The 16,313-nt window shown below is 47.9% G+C and overlaps 1 protein-coding gene across 5 annotated transcripts in view; it reads right to left on the reverse strand.

Moving 5' to 3' along the window:
- Positions 1 to 16,313, reverse strand: part of MYOF (myoferlin) — a 127,029-nt gene that overhangs the window by 11,972 nt on the left and 98,744 nt on the right. For 2 of the 5 annotated variants that reach the window (XM_036438570.2, XM_036438567.2), the window contains 10 exons: positions 16,064 to 16,140; positions 13,615 to 13,671; positions 12,235 to 12,246; positions 10,895 to 10,993; positions 9,212 to 9,337; positions 7,120 to 7,275; positions 6,591 to 6,682; positions 4,058 to 4,228; positions 3,156 to 3,304; positions 988 to 1,127 (listed from right to left, as the gene is read on the reverse strand). In XM_036438570.2, coding sequence (XP_036294463.1) covers positions 988 to 1,127; positions 3,156 to 3,304; positions 4,058 to 4,228; positions 6,591 to 6,682; positions 7,120 to 7,275; positions 9,212 to 9,337; positions 10,895 to 10,993; positions 12,235 to 12,246; positions 13,615 to 13,671; positions 16,064 to 16,140 — 1,079 coding nt within the window. Of the gene's footprint in view, positions 1 to 987; positions 1,128 to 1,154; positions 1,657 to 3,155; positions 3,305 to 4,057; positions 4,229 to 6,590; positions 6,683 to 7,119; positions 7,276 to 9,211; positions 9,338 to 10,894; positions 10,994 to 12,234; positions 12,247 to 13,614; positions 13,672 to 16,063; positions 16,141 to 16,313 lie in introns of those variants that run through there. The other 3 variants (XM_036438572.2, XM_036438571.2, XM_036438573.2) reach the window with 2 other exon arrangements.

Genomic DNA, 16,313 nt, shown 5'->3' on the forward strand with positions numbered 1-16,313 from the left:
CCAAGGGTCTCTCCATTTAACTCAAGATGGAAAATCAAAACAATGTGAAGCGGCATTTAATTTTGTGAAAGAAAGACTTACAACGTGGTGCTTCCAAAGCAGAGACTCAAGCGATGACAAGACTATGACTGTTCCCCCAGGGGGAGGTCTCCCTGACACTGGCTCATGGCGCCCACTGCCAGAAGGATGACAGGGCCCATCTCCATGAGGCCCTGCTCAGGCCTTTGACAGCCACAGACAGGCACATCCATCTGACTGGAATGTTCTTCCAAACAGACGAGGAATGCCATTAGCAAACTACATCGACCATGTGAACCAATTTAAATTCCCCAAACTGCTTTTGGAGGCCCTGTAGACTCTGCCTTCATGATAAAAACAGACTGGCCTTTAAGAAGGTTGCCAAGGAAACCACTAGATTGGCTTCCTGGTGCATTGTGAGCAAAACGAATTAACTGGAGCTCTTGAAAAAGGATATATTTTACTGTGATCCTGACTCTCTTCTAACGAATCTCTTGGGCTCGAGGTTCTACAGCCCATCAAGCCCACTGCAGAGCATTAGGCTTCAGGTGTCTCCTAAGACCCAGCCGCAGTCTGTCCAAGGTGGGGCAGCCTATCCTTCCCGCATTTAGAAGTAGGAGGGACTCCATTATAACCCAAAAGCTCAGAAGTCTCTGACTGTCCGCATTATTCTTACACCTGGGAAGGTACCACAGGAAGAGCGCAGACTCAAGGAGACTCAGAGAGAGAAACAGAAAAGAGACAGAGAGAGAGACCCTGGTCCAATTTTGTTCTGAGTCACGGTCACTCTCCTGGCTGGATTTAGTGGATTGATTCTTACCATAAATTCCCCTTTGGGATGAAGCGAATCTGAGTTTCCTTTCTATTTCTTGTGTTTCTAAAAATATCGGAAAGAGACAAGTCCGTGTCCACACTGCCACTACATCTGGGGTTTGAATGGTGGGTTCTGGAAGGCAGGGAGCCCCTTACCTGGATGATGTTGGGCTGGAAGGTGCTGTGCAGAGTCCTGGTTTCCACATGCTCAGGGACCAGCCCCTGGGTCCTGAGGATGTGGAGGGCGAGGCGCTCGTCAGGGGCCCCGAGGTGCTGGTGCAGGATTTTGTTGGCTTCTGGAATGGAAAGCGACACTGAGGCAGGATGGGCATCCGGGAACCGGTCAGCCAGATGGCCTGAGGGGCTTTCAGCACGGCACCCCAGACTTTTCAAAATGGACAGGCAGTGCCCGTGTGTAAACTTCGACTTGAGAAGGAACCATTGACAGAAACAGCGCCTGACCAGGAACCCTGCCCCATCCAGCTCACACCTGACTTGAAGGCTGCAGTGGCAAAGGGACCAGACACATCAGAATGTGTGAGGCAGCCCTTGTTTATTTTGTGGCTGAGGATCGCTCTCAGAGTCCCTTGCAGTTAAGTGTGGCTACGTGACTAGTCTAAACTAGAATGTAATGCAGGTGGAAGGGACATGTGTGTCACTTCCAGAACGGGCGCGTAAAACCCTCTTGTGCAGAATCATAAATATGCCTTTCTCTTCTGGATACAGAAGAAATAAGCAACCTTGACACCTGGGCTGAAGAACGGCTGGGCTGGAAGGTGGGAGGGCCTGAGTCCATGCAGCTCTGCATGGAAGAGGGCCACCAACCTGTAGGAAAACCTGCTTTGAATTTATGAGGAATACACTTTCACTGTGTGAAGCACCGAACTTTGTAAATTTGACTGTCCCAGCTGCTAGCATCACTGTGGCATTTAAATCACACAGCCCCCAAATTCTTCGACACTCCTCCCATATCTTCTCTGAGTCTGGAGACTTGTTTGACCACTAAAGAAAGGATGCTGTGTGACTTCTGAGGCTGGGCGCAAAGGGCCCCGTGGCTTCTGCCTGGTCCTGCTACGGCTCTCACTCTGTTGGATGCCATCCACCATGGAAGGAACATGGGGACCCAGGATTGCCCTATTGGATAAGCCTGAGTAGGTGCTCTGAGAAGGCGCCCCAGCTGAGCTCCTGGTCAAGAATCAGCATCAACTGCCAGCTCTGTGAGTGAGCCACCTTGGTCGAGCCTTTGGATGACTGCAGCCCCAGCTGACACCTGCCAGCAGCCAGCTGTATGAGCAACTCAAGTGAGAACTGCCTGCTTGAGCCCTTCCTGGATCCCTAAACCACAAAACTGAGCAAAACAAAATGGTTGTTTTCAGCTGCTAAGTTTTGGGGTAATTTGTCATGTAACAATAGTAACTGGACCAGTCCTTGTGCCTGACAGCTTTTGGGGGGTTACTTCTTGATTGTTTGGGGGTACTCTTTTCCACAGGGCCGTGTTGCTGGCCAGTTCATTCCCGACCCCTTTTGCAAGTTCTCATGTTAACAGCAGCATCAACATTTCTTCAATATCCAATCATCCCTAAAACTGACTAGGTCTCCTTCTTTAAGGGGAAAGGTGAAGCACAGTTTCTGTCAATGTCAGGAATAAACAGCTGGTGATCCAGAGGCGCGTTCATTCCCAGGTGTCTTTGCTCAGCTGTTTTTGGTTATCCCATGAACCTTCAAGGCCAGCCCCACTGCCACCTCCTCTGAGAAGCCCTCCCTCGTAGGTTACAATACTGAATCACACCGTAGCTCTTATGCTCTATTAAATGAAGCTCATTGCCATACTGCAGAGAGCTGTTTGTGTCAGGACAGATTGTATTAGAAGTTACTGCTTGGGAAAGAGCAAGACCCAAAGCTCAGACGTGAACCAGGTGTGAACTTAGCAGGTCCTCTGAACCAACCCCATGCATCCCTGAGCCTTCTCAGAGAAGGTCTGGAAGGATGATGTAATAAACTTGGAAGAGGAATGCTTGCTTTACCATCTGAGCACCGTGCCTCACATGGAAATTAGTCAATTACTAGAATTTCGTGTAAAAGATCGAATGGCTATGACCTAAAGAGGTCAAGTGAAACGTAAGACAGACAAGAATATGTGTCCACTTTGACACCTGACATGACAGCAAACCTCTACTATAATATAATGGGGCTTTTGTCATTGCGCCGTGTGTGGAGCCCCCTGTGGCCCAATGAGGGCACTGCTCTGCCGGAAACCCTCCCCACAGCAAACCAGCAATAGAAAGAGGTTGCTATACTATGTGACTAGCTTACAACACACTCACCAAATTCATCCAAACTGTACTCTCGTCCTCCATATCTGATTCTGCTTCCATCTTCAGAAAGGATGGGCGGTGGGAGGCCTTTGAATCTGGCCACATTTTGAAGCAGCTGTGTTGGTCTCAATTGGTCTCGCCAGGTATTCACTCCAGAACTGTGAACAACACCCCACCCCCGAGTTACTGAAGGGCACATGGTTCTTCTTGGATACACACACACACACACACACACACACACACACACACACACTTATAGGTGCCCATGTAACAAGGGAGCCAGGCATGTGTTCTACACTTTGGCTTTGCCTAGAAATCTGTTTCAAAGACCCAAAATCCTCAGTTATTTTGGGCTCAGCCAATTGATCCTCCTTCTCCCCTCAATTTCCTCCTCTGTAAGAAATGAGTTTGACGGAGACCGCCATAATTATATCAGGCAAACTCATCAACTAGAAATCACGAGCTGTATATCAATGGGAACTGTAGAAGAGCACTGGGAAAAGAGGGACATCACAAAACTGATCAGTGTGGGGAGGAAGGGTCAGGGAATCCTCGTTTTCAAAGGGCAGGGAATTCTTGCCATCACAGAACATTGCCTGCTCTCAGTGCCTGGCTTCAAGGAGGGGGGTTCAAAGAACACGAGCAAGGGGACCAGTTCCTGAGTCCCTATGCCATCCCCACAGAGCAGGCTCTATTCCGGGGCCAGCGTTTTACATAGACTCCCATGTGAGTGGCGCCCCCTGGAGGTGGGCAATGATATGGCCCCGGCTCTCCCTAAAATAATCCTACGGAGAAAAACAGTATGTGTCTGACTCAAGACAAGCGCTGAGGTAGAGAGCCAAGGCTCCCCGGGGTTAACGTTTAGATGGAGCAAACGGTCTCCTGGCACATTTATGGCCAAAGCAACTTACACACAGTACTGCTCCGGGATGCCGCAGTGGGACCCAAAGCAAGAGAGGAACCGGTTTTCCAGATCAATGATGGTCTCTCCCACCTTTTCATCACGGGTAAAGGTGTCGTAATCGTAGACGGAGATTTTCAGATCTTTTTCTTGAGGTAGGTGGCAGCTCAGTTCATACATCCTCAATAAACAAACACAAAGTGAGCCTCCCCGCGACCCGAGGCGGTCCTCTCACAAGGCTCTGCGCAGAGAACCCCAGGCAGGGCTGTGACTGCCCCGACTAGGAAAACCAGGTGTTGGGGGGTAGTGGGTGGGGGTACTCGGTAAGTAGTACATATTCCTAAAGAGAACAAGAAGATCACGGGCTTTAAATTGTGTGCCTAAGTTTAAGTTAAAATCCCAGCTCTGCTGCTTACTAGCTGGGACCCCAGGCGGATTACCTAACCTCTCTGTGCTCAGTGTTCTCATCTGTAAGATAGTGACAGTAATACCCACCATCACGGTCAAGTGAAGAAATGCTCAGGAAGCATTTGGCATGAGTGCATTGCTCAAAATGCAACAGTTATAAGAAGAATTCTTCATTATAATAGTATGAACGTCATTATCATGGGCCTAGTCACTGGGGCCCCCAGGCGTCTGCCCAACTGGGGCATTGGTAGGGCACAAGCTCCCTGGTGTACAGCCCCGAGCTGTGTCTCTGCTCCATTCCCTCTTCTGCCTGAACAGAGACCACTGCCCCATGGAACATCCTGACTCGACCCTCAGGGCCTCCCTGGGGGGCAGGAGGAGGGAGGGAGAATGCAATCTGCCAACGCAGCGTGACATGCAGAGCGCCAAGAAGGCTCCCACTCTCCTCCCAGGCCTCCTGATGCACCACCGGTCCTCACAGGCCTCTCTAGAGCATCCATTTTAAGATGCAAACCCTTCTGGGATAAAGGAAAATAACCAAACAGCAGAAGCTCCAGAAAGGCGGGGTTTGGTTCGGTATTTGTCCCATTCACAGAGGAATGGGTCCCCTAGTAAGGTGCTCAATAAATGGCAGAAAATTGTGGGAGGCCTCTCCCATCCTCTCCCGCCCTCTCTGTCTCCTTGCCCTCTAGTGTGTGGACTGGTTCCTGCCCAAAGAGCCAGGAATGTTCACAAATCCACATGAGCAGAGGGTGTGTGCCACTGGGGCTCTGGAGAAAAGCCGCCAGGGTGGCTTCTGGATAAATCCCAGACTTCTTTAGACCACTGCAGCCAGGCAGGGGCCCACAGGGGGCAGCAGCCGCACAAGAAAAGGAGCTTGGGTCACGACCACCCAGGAAGCACTGTAGCCACAAGTGCCCCAGAGCAGCTGGGTTCCAGTACTGGATCCCAAGGGACCAGCAAATAAAAGGAGAACGCCTTCTGATGGCATTCCTCTGAGCACACCAAAGGCTCTGACAAGTCCCGCAGCTATCCTTTTCAACCCAAGTGTCTTTCTTTCGGAACACACCCATTGGACACTGACATTCCATTGCCGGCATGTGAGCTGGCCATGACGTGGCCGGAATGTGCTGAATGATGGCCGAGGACAGGCGTCTTGTCTCTTCCTGAATTCCTCTCCCAGAGTCCCTGAGAGTCTTGCTGAGAGGAAAGCTACCCCCTAAGACAGGCCAGGGGCCTCAGCCGCCTGAGGGGCTGCAGAGCGGAGTCTCCTGGGCCCCACCTGGCTGGACGGGGGCGGGGGGGAGGGGGGGGGCGGTCTGCACGCACGCCAGACAGGGATTGGCCGAGCAGAGCCCGGCAGCATCACTTCCTCCCTGGGTGGCTCCGAGCAAGACTTTTCCTGCCACTTAATTAAGCTTGTGTTTGGCTCCTCTGAGAAGAGCCGTTCAGACAGGGCTGCCTTTCTCCCTGAAAAGCTGGCTCCCTCCGCTTCCCTGTCTCCCTCACACGGAGCCCTCCTTCCTGCCCTGCGTGCCTTTTCCTGTCTAGACCTCAGGGCTGGATCAGGGGGAGAAAAGGAAAACGATCATATTGCCGAGCCAGAGGATTACTTCCACTCCCTGGCCGGGCACGTGGCCTCGGGGCGTGCAGCGCAGAGGGTGTGCGCACGTGTGTGTGTGTGTGTGTGTGTGTGTGTGTGTGTGTGTGTGCGCGCGCGCCCGGGGAACCGAGTGAGTGTGAGGTCCCCTGAGGATGGGTGTGACGGGGTGTGAGCGAGGGGACAATGGTGTTCTTCTCTCCCAGAAGAGCCCATCTCGTGCCTGGATTATTTTCTTCATGACCCTTTTGACTCCCATGGAAGTCTTTTACTTGTGCATTTTCATATTTATTGTCTGCTCTAAAGACTGGAATTTTTAAAAGCCTATTGTTGAAAACATGACAGATGTCCCCTTCTTCCCCCCAATGACACCCTCCACTCTGCCCCCGCCCCATCCCCACACTCCTGTTTGGATGTTTGTCCAGTTCACCGCTGCAGGTTCAGAGCCTAGGACAGACTTTGGCACGTGTATCGCTCTTCACTTGCGTTCCAGGAGGAAAGGAAGGACCGGGAGACGTTCAGATGGGCGCCTTACCTGCCGAAAATCGGGTTGAGGGTGTTGGGTACGTAGTGGTCCCGGTCTTCGATTACTTTCTTGCCCAGCGTTATCTTTATATACGGGTCACACTGTGAGGACAAGACAGACGGTGGGTTATGTCACCGTGGGCTGCCAGGCGCTTTCTGGGACAGATGCACGTGGGCCTCCAGAGCCATCCCAAAGGCTGCGGCCCTGGGCCCCTCAGACAAGGTCTGAGCGATGTCTCCCCACGTGGCACACGGCCAGCCGCCCTCGGAGCCGGCGTGTGGGGCCGAGGCGGTGGCAGGGAGGAGTGTCAGAGCAGATCTCCTCCGAGGTCAGTCACATCGTAAGTGAGGATGAACCAGGCCGATCCAAGCCCCTCAAGCTCTTAGATAAATGCCCCTCTTGAATGCAGGTTTTGATGGAGTATCTTTCCCCCAATGAGACAACAGAAGCCCCGACAGAAAGAACGTGACAATTACTGCGGCTGATGACTGTAATTATCTGGCTACGGCAGAAGGCCCCACACCCAAACTCTACTTACCAGGCCATTGTTGTCCTGGGGCTGCAGCTCTAAGCCTCGAACAATGTAAATCCGAACCAAGCATTCCTGCGGGACGCTGTCAGGCAATTCCCGAAACTGCCTGGGAGGGGGCCGCACGCTGGGGTCATCAGGCAGCGGGTAGATTCTAAAGGAGCCCTAGAGAGAGATACGCAGGTGGACTCACAGGGCCCGGGGTGACCTGGGCACAGGGCACCTGGGCAGTGCTCCCCCCACCCCTTTCCCCCTCTCCCCCACACTCCAGGAAAGCAGCAGGGGTGTGCCAGTGGGTGAGAAAGGGCTGCCTTTTGTGAAAAAGACAACATGTATTAAAGCTTGCATTCTTCCTGAAGAAAAAGTGAAATAATGATAAAGTAATTATTTAACAGGTTACAGGGAGAAGGGCAGGGCAGAAGCAGGGAGGCCGGGTAAAAGCTGGAGGTGTTTTGGACCAGTATGATGATGATGGCAAAGGTGGTGGTCAGAAGTAAGCTTCTGCACGTATTTGCAAGAAGGAATAAAGAAATTATTTTAAACCCCCACTAAAGCACTAGACCACCTTCCCTTTTTTGGGGTCACCCCATAGACCCTCTCCCACTCCCGTTCATCCCTCAGGCCTCAGCCGAAAGGTGTTCCCTCTTCCAGGAACCCTCCCTGACTGCCCAGGGCCTGGCGTGTCTCCTGCATGCTCTCACCTTTCTCCACACTCACTCCTGCCTCAGCACCGGCTTCTGGCTTACAGTTGTCTATTTATTGTCTATATTCTTCACCATTATGCTCTCCAGGACCTAACAAGGCTGGGTGTATAGCAGCGGCACAAAGCATGGTATTTGAAAGAGTGAGCCATCAGGCCTGCTTCAGAGGCCATACTGTATATTTTATCCTGAAACCAGCTGAAGCACAATAGAAAACACCATGGATTGGGAACACATGGATTCTAGTTCCAGCTGCATTCAGTCGGCCAAGCAGCATGAAGTTAGCACCTAATATGTGCCATGTACTGGGGACCCAAAAATAACCTCAAGAAACGCAGTGTGGTAGGGGGATGCTATATCGGTTTGACTCTCCTGCCATCTCTGATTTCTCGGTGGGATGCTGTGATGAGGACCTTGAGACCATGTGCAGGGTCCAGTGCTCTGGTCGACTGGCAATGTCTGCTGCTACTGGAAAGGACTGGGAAGCTACAGCACAGCTGCCAAGGATTTGCCAACAGCCGTGGGAGGGAGGAGCAGTCATGAAAGCAGATACTTCCAAGGGAAAGGTGCTTTAACAGGGCAGGAAGGAGCCCAGGCCTGTGGAAGCCTGGAGCAGCAGTGAGTCACTCTGCCAGGAGCAATCAGGGAACACTTCACAAAGGATGGGACATTGGAGCCGGCTTAAAGGAATGAGTAGGAGTTTGTCAGACCACAAAGAGGGAAAGAAGGGCATGGAGGGAAGGAAGGGAGCCTGGCCCAAGGCTCCCAGTTGTGAACGGACAAGGTGTGTTTGGGGCTCGGGAGAGGTCCTCACGGAATGGGGGAGACAAGTGGCTAAGATGCCTGTGAAACGCTGGCTCCACCTTGGGAAGGCCTTGAGACTTGATCAGGTGGAAGACCAAACGCTCTCTCTAAGCAGTCAAGAGGCATGGTCGGGTTTGGTTGTTTGGGGGAATGGGCTGGAGTGGGACGAGAAAGGTGGCAAGGACAATCAGTTGGGGAGTTGACAGATTGGCCCTGCGGAAAGCCTGGGAGGGCGGTGGCATGGGGAGGGGCACTTGATCTTGGAGAGGCTGAATCTATAGGATTCCAGGCTGCTTGGCATGAGGAGGAAGAGAGAGACTGAGGATGGCTTTGAGAGAATGGGACATTGGAGCCGGCTTTGCCCTTTACTAGTCAGCGCCTTCTAGCATCTTTCAGATGTCAGAGGATGTGACTGTATCCAGAGGCAGGTTTTCCTTTATTCTAGGCCAGTGGTGGACAAACTCATAAGTCAACAGAGCAGCAAACCGTGGCTCACGAGCCGCATGAAGCTCGCATGCCACAGTTTGCCGACCACTGTTCCAGGCCTATAAAGAAAATAGAGGGGGTTTTAAACAGGACAAACACATTGCACTTACCTTAAACTCTCCTACCACAGAAGGGTCTTCATTGTGGTCTGATTTGCCTCGATACAGCTTGAAAGTGTTTGAGAAGTCTGTCAGGCCCTCAAATTCTGCTACATGCTCTAGTTCACAATCATATATCTGAAAAACCATCAACAGAGTCTTAACTTCTCCTTACAGGTGGAGTATAAAACAATAAAAGAAGACTGACAATAGCAAATGGGCATGAGGAAGGGGATGGAGCAATGGGAAGTCTCAGATTCCTGGCAGGAGTGTAGAAAGACACATTCACTTTGGAAAAAGGACTGCCATGTTCTTTTGGGGTTAAACAGCCACCTATTCTATAATGCAGAAATTGCAATCCTAGGTACTTATTCAAGAGAAATAAAAACAGGTCCATGTGGTACAAGAATGCCCATAGCAGCCTCATCATCAGGCTTCTCAATCTGGATAAACAAATCATGGCCATCCATATAAGGATGAAAGAGGACAAACTAACTGCACACACAACAGCATGATGGATCCCAAAGCTACTATGTTGGGCTAAAGAAGCCACACACAAAATGCATACTGTATGCATCCGTTCGCATGAAGTATAAAAACAGGCAAACTCAACCTATGGTGATGAAATCAGATCTGTTGTATCTGGGAGTGAGAAAAGGTTGTGGGAATTGACTGAAAGGGGTACAAAGGTGTTTTCCATGATGATAGGAATGTACTTTGCTTTGTTTTGGCTGTGGTTTACACAAGAGTATACAATAATCAAAACTCATGAAATGGATTACTTTCAAGTATGAAAATTATACCTTAACCAAAAAAACCCAAAAAAACAAAAACTAGAAGAGGAGGAGGATGAGGAGAAGGGATGAGGAAGAGGGAAGAAAGAAGGGGAGGAGGGAAGAAAAGAATGAAGGAAGGAAAAAGGATGGACCATGGGACTGACCGATCAGACCAGACTGAACATTTTTCTAAATTAGTGGTTCTTTACATGCCAGTATTTCTTAAGCTGCAATAAGCTGTTATGACAATATGAAAAAAATGTGCATTTTCCACTTTGATGGGGAAATACATCATTTCTCATTTTAGAGTTTCTTTCTCCTAGGTATTGTTCTGAAAAATTTCCCATGTGCTTCTACTCGAGTGTATTACAGTCTGAAAAACTGAATGAAGAATTGGAAAACCCACACATTAACAGAAAGATCATGGATGGTCAGACCTGCCTAGCTCAAGAGCTTGTCTTCTTCCCCCTGGACACATGTGCCCATGGCTGTGATTGTATGCTGAATACATGTAACAGTCAACTTATCAGCTAGTGAAGCTGATGACTGCATGCAGGACTGAAAGAAGCATGTTGACATTTCATGCGGTTCATGTGACGTGACTTTTAGGTGCCCGTGGGTCAAAGCGGACAACTGTTGACCTAATTATTGGGTAGTGTGGAGCCAACCCATTCCCAACCCTCTGCCAGCTGCCCCAGAGTGACAGTCACATAAACACAGAACATCGGCTGTCCTTAAGTTCCTGGAATCTTGGTCAAGTCAAAAGCCATTGCAAGAGGGCTCAACAGGAGGCCAGAGGTACTCCTAGCCGCTCCCGGCCAGCTTATGCCTTTGGACTTTTCTGTCTTCTGCTGAGCTATGCCTGTGGCCAGTTTTAGTGACTGTTGTTCCCCACCCACAGCCACATAGGCCCAGGTACCTTGAGTTTGGAATAGCCTTTCTGAATATAAAGTCCACATTTTTCATGTTCCCCTGTGGAAGCATAAAATTTACTCCACCAGTCAATGATTTCTTCCTCCTAAAGAAAGAGATGTCAAGATGGAAAAATCTTTAGTGATGACCAAGATTTCCAATCAGTGCAGGAAAACTCATACGTAATAGGCAATAAAAATAGATACTTCTCAACCCAAAACAGGCAAGATTACATGACTTTTGTTTACATGTACAATAGGAAAAGCATTCCTGACTCTTCTAGAAGCTGGAGGTGATAGGATCCTTGGCCAATAAAATATGTTTGGCATTACTGCCCACAGCTATACTAGATGATTTTCTTACATCCTATAGATGCAATCAATTCATTTGTCTGCTTTTACTTTTTTATCCTCTTGACTTGATAGTTGCATATACAGATAATAGGTTAAAAGAAAACCTTCAAAATAGGTTTTCTACTATTTCATTTCCTTTAGCTGGCAATGCCTTGTCGAACAAAGCTCACTAATCTAAGAGTTAGAAAAACTGGTTCTATTTCAAGTTCCATCCTTTACATTATAAGCCATATCCTTATGTCATACGCCATACCAGCTTGAGCACATCCTTTAATGACTCTGAGCATCAGTTTCTTCATCCACTGACTGGGATAATAACACTACCTGTCTCCATCTTCAGGGGTAAATAAAATCATTATTTTTGTAAATAAGATCATTCAGAGAAAGAGCTTTGCAAGTGATAAAATGAGAACAAAAGTAAGAAGGTGCTATGGTTCATTTAGAACAGGGGCTCCTTGGAGATTCTGACTCAATCAGCCTGGGAGAGACCTGGGCACCCGGGCGACTCCCATGCACAGCCATGTGGAGGGCGTCTGGTTTAGCTTGGCTGTTCTTAACTGGGCAGAAGAAACAGCACCTCGGAGTCATTTGTGGAACATTTTCAAACTGCCAAAGGCTATCGTTCATAGAAGCTGCTGTAATTCCCACAGATTTATAACAAACAGATCCTCATCACACCCACCAACTGCTTATTTTAATCTACCTATAAAAGAGTGGTGATGTCTTAAATACAGTGTCACCTGCAGCATGGTTTCCTATGCAGTCTTGGGGGAAGGAAGAAGGAACACTCGAGAAAAACTACTTTTTATCCGAGTACAGTATATGTACGTACACACACACACACACACACACACACACACACACACACAACTCAGTTATTTCCCTGTTTGGGGTCAGTAACCTACACTGCATTTAAAAAAAATTTTCTTTCTATATCAGCTATCAGCAGAAAATATAGGAATCTTAAATCTAGTACAGTCTATACAACACTTACCTTTTCTGTCAGCTGTTCGTCACATGTATGGGCAGGAAGAGGGCAGACCACACAACAGGTCACACAGACAGACATGAGACCCCATGAGCATTGGGTTGAAAGAGAAAGAGAGAAGGAGAAATTATTCTCATGCATATTTTATATCATCAACATTTTGATGGACCATTTAAATTATTCAAGATGGTCCTACTTCAACAGATCTTACTGTTGCTATTTTTTCTGAAAATGTGCAAAGGGTTATAAACAGTGTTCAAATGAGAGGCTCAGAAGGAGGCTCCACAGCCCATGGTTACAATCTCATTGTGGGCAGCGTAGTGGGCACACAGGAGGTGCTCATCTTCCTGCCCCCAGCCCCATTCCATCAGCCCCAAAGGTATACCCCCAACTCAGCCTCATTCTTATCCCTTCAAACACTCCTTTCCAAGGCATTCATGTCTAGCAGGACCCCAATATCATCCCGTGGGCACTTTTTCTTATTTTTTTCCCCCTGCACCTGTATTATAGCTCCAAATACATATTCACTCATCAAAATTGCTCCAAATGTCAAATTTCTCATTGGCCCAATCCTTCTTTTTGAGTTTCTGCATGGAGAACCCAGCCCTGATCTCGGAGCACATCCAAGAGATGAGAGAACAGGGAGATAGGATGTTGGGGCTTCCGTTTTCTCTTGGCACCTGCTGTAACGTGCCCTTGGGGGCAGGGTGAAGGATTCTTACCCAGACCCTCTCTCTGAAGCCCTAACTTCAAGTTCATATCTCTCATGTGAGGCGAGAGAAGCCCCTCCCAACAGGCGCTCCCTGCGGCTGCTGTGTGGGTGGCCACAGGGCTTCTTCCAGCTGACTTTGCTCAGCACACAGAACTGCCAAGAGAGGCAGAGGGGCAGGACAGAGGTAACACTTCTTTCTGTTAGATTTAAACCAAAGCGGGATCAAAGGTTAAAGTGTCACAGCCGAATTGAGATTTTGGAGAGAGAGATTTTTATGCCCACTTTCGAACGGTGCGTGAATTCAGATTATTAGAGTTTGTTTAATTCACTTCTATTTTTTGCTCCTCAAAATCATTTCAAAGCAGAGACCAGTTCGTGATTGAAAAGGCATTATGCAAAGCAAGCTGCTGATTTTAAAATGCAGTATTAATATGGGAGAATTTATGCATGCTGCTTGCTCATCAATTCATATAGAAAAGAAACGGAAGCAAACCACTGTTTTAGCACATCCAAACAGAAGATTCTCCCCTTCGGCTTAGAACAATTGCATTTGCTTAAAGATTGCCTTTCACTCCAAAATCTACGAATAGGAAAAATCCAAAAGGAGAATGCAGGTCTGTAGACAGAGCCCCCGCAGCCCCAGGCAGGCTCATGCATTTTCTTATCATACATACATGCACTGTCCTTGGAGGAATCATTTTGCCGAGTGCTGTTGACATGCTGCTTAAGCACTGGAATTGGAAGGCAATTGTTGAAATGCCATGTAGCAACATCCATGTTATCTGGCTAGCACTTATCAATTTGCCCTGAAGACTTACCTCTCTACTTTTCCTGTGATATTGCTGAGCCCATTGGTTAAGAGCTCCTACCGTAAATCACAGGGTTTGGGTCTCTGAGAGGGCAAGACTGCCACCGAGAGCCACAGCCTCCACCGCCGGTCAAGGGCACAGTTAGTTTTGACCCACCCCCTTGACCGACCCATATACAAGGCTTGAATTGGTTAGTGGTAGTAGATGTTACATTACACACTCATCGCATGTACATATAACTCATGCCTACCATGCATGCATGTATAGTACATGTATGCATGTACAAAGCTACATGCACATGCCATAGAGGACATCAGCAAGCTTATTAATGGCTCTTCCAAAGCTCAACTTTACTCATCTGACTGCAGAGATTTTCACGGACTTCCCTGATGAACCGGTAGAGGCAGTTTTTTAGAAGCGATTCCAACCAGCCTTTCTTATCAACACGGGTATCTCCACTGAGTGTTAGGAAAGCAAGCTGATCAAAGGCACTTATAACACAGTGGGACATTACCCACCGAGGACTGCTGCTACCACCCCCAATGGCTAGGCTGCCATTTAAATGCTATGATGTAAACTGAACTTACACAGTGTGTTGCTACAGTAACCCAGTCATCTGTTAACTATTTTTAAGAAACGAATGAGAATAATGGCACAGATTGGCTTTATTCTTCTTCTTGATCCTTCCACCCCCATACCCAGGCCCACTGAGTACACAGTGGGCATCAATAAGAACTGATTGACTGGCCGAAACCGGTTTGGCTCAGTGGTAGAGCATCGGTCTGTGGACTGTAAGGTCCCGGGTTCGATTTCGGTCAAGGGCATGTACCTTGGTTTTGGGCACATCCCCGGTAGGGGGTGTGCAAGAGGCAGCTGGTCGATGTTTCTCTCTCATCAACGTTTCTAGTTCTCTATCTCTCTCCTTTCCTCTCTGTAAAAAATCAATAAAAATATATTAAAACAAACAAACTAACAAAAAAACTGATTGACAATGGAAGGGAAAAAGGCTGGAGGCAGACTATAGAGCAGGTTCTTAAACTCCTTTTTCCCCCAGAGTGTTGTAAAAATGTTCACAAAGGATCTTAAGCCTATCATACTTAACTTCTCCCTAGGCTACTACTGTTTTATGGGGAGCGTTTGGGGTAATTTACAGAGGGAACCCAATGTGTTGCAGATTTGACACTGTCATCTGCGACGGTGGAGGAGTCTCAGGGAACAGAACCTAACACACCGCTACACAGTGCTGGCTGTGGAGATCACATTTAACATGGTCCAATTGGTGAGTTTAATGCTGTGGGGAGGAAGTGGACTTTTTTTAAGGCACTGTTTATGGACATAACACATTAAAATGCAATCATGTGCATTTTTTGGCCAGTTTGCACGTTAAAACATGCTGTGAAAGCCCATCTTAAATGCCAACAGAAACAGGGAGATATTTGATGTTTTCTTTTTTGTGGGCCAAGACCTTCCACCGCTGCCCCCCGCCCCTCCACTCCACCCCTCTCTCATACAATTGGTTGAATGGTTTTAAAATAGGATCCCGAGTGAGCATTTCCATCAATTTCTTGACTTCAAAACCACAGTGAATATAAGAATCGGGGATATCCCATACACTGACAAATAGGGCCATTAAAAATCCATGACCCTTCTGCTTCGTGTAGGGAAAAAATTGGTGTGCTACATGCATCCATCTTCCCAATGTGGTAATGCTATAAACTTGCACTTGAAATTTTTTTTTGCTAGCAAATGATGTCCCTCTGACTGCCCACACCAATGGTTCTTGGACCTGCCTGCAAATTTGAATTACTTGGGGAGATTTTAAAATATACTGATGGCTTGCCCAGCTGGTATGGCTCAGTGGTTGAGCATCAACCTATGAGGTCACAGTTCGATTCCATTCAGGGCACATGCCCGGGTGCGGCCTCGATCCCCAGTAGGGGGTGTGTAGGAGGCAGCTGGTTGATGATTCTTTCTCATCATTGATGTTTCTGTCTCTCTCTCCTTTTCTTTTCCTCTCTGAAATCAATAAAAATATTTTAAAAATACAATAAAATAAAATATAGTGATGTCTAGGTTCCTCTTGGAGGGTGGGGCCTGGGCATATTTTAAGTATCTGGGGTGACTGAGGGTAGAGGACATTAATCCACACAGAATCACCATAACTTTTGATGAGTGCAATATTCAGATTCTTTACCTTGGAAAGTTGATCATTATTATTTTAATTGCATTGAGTGCTTGTTTGACTAATTTCACCAATGCTTAGATACCTGGAAGATAAAACTGACGTTATTCAATGGCCATTTCTGAAGCCTACCTTCGAAGCCAGCAATGGTTTGGTGTTTTCTATTTCAATAATGACGTCCCGGCAGGGTGGGGTAGACATAAAGGAGGCTGCAAGACAATTTAATAATCTAAGATGCTTACAGAAATACAGTGGTGAGTCTACTTCAAGTTCAAGTTTAACAGCCAGAGTAGATGGTAGAGTTTTCTACTGGATGAGACTACTGAATGGAGAGAAGAGCATTCCAATGTAGAAAATAACCCAACAATTCATCACTTTTCCC

The sequence above is a fragment of the Pipistrellus kuhlii genome, unplaced genomic scaffold (assembly GCF_014108245.1).
Source record: "Pipistrellus kuhlii isolate mPipKuh1 unplaced genomic scaffold, mPipKuh1.p scaffold_m20_p_15, whole genome shotgun sequence".
Lineage (NCBI taxonomy): Eukaryota > Metazoa > Chordata > Mammalia > Chiroptera > Vespertilionidae > Pipistrellus > Pipistrellus kuhlii.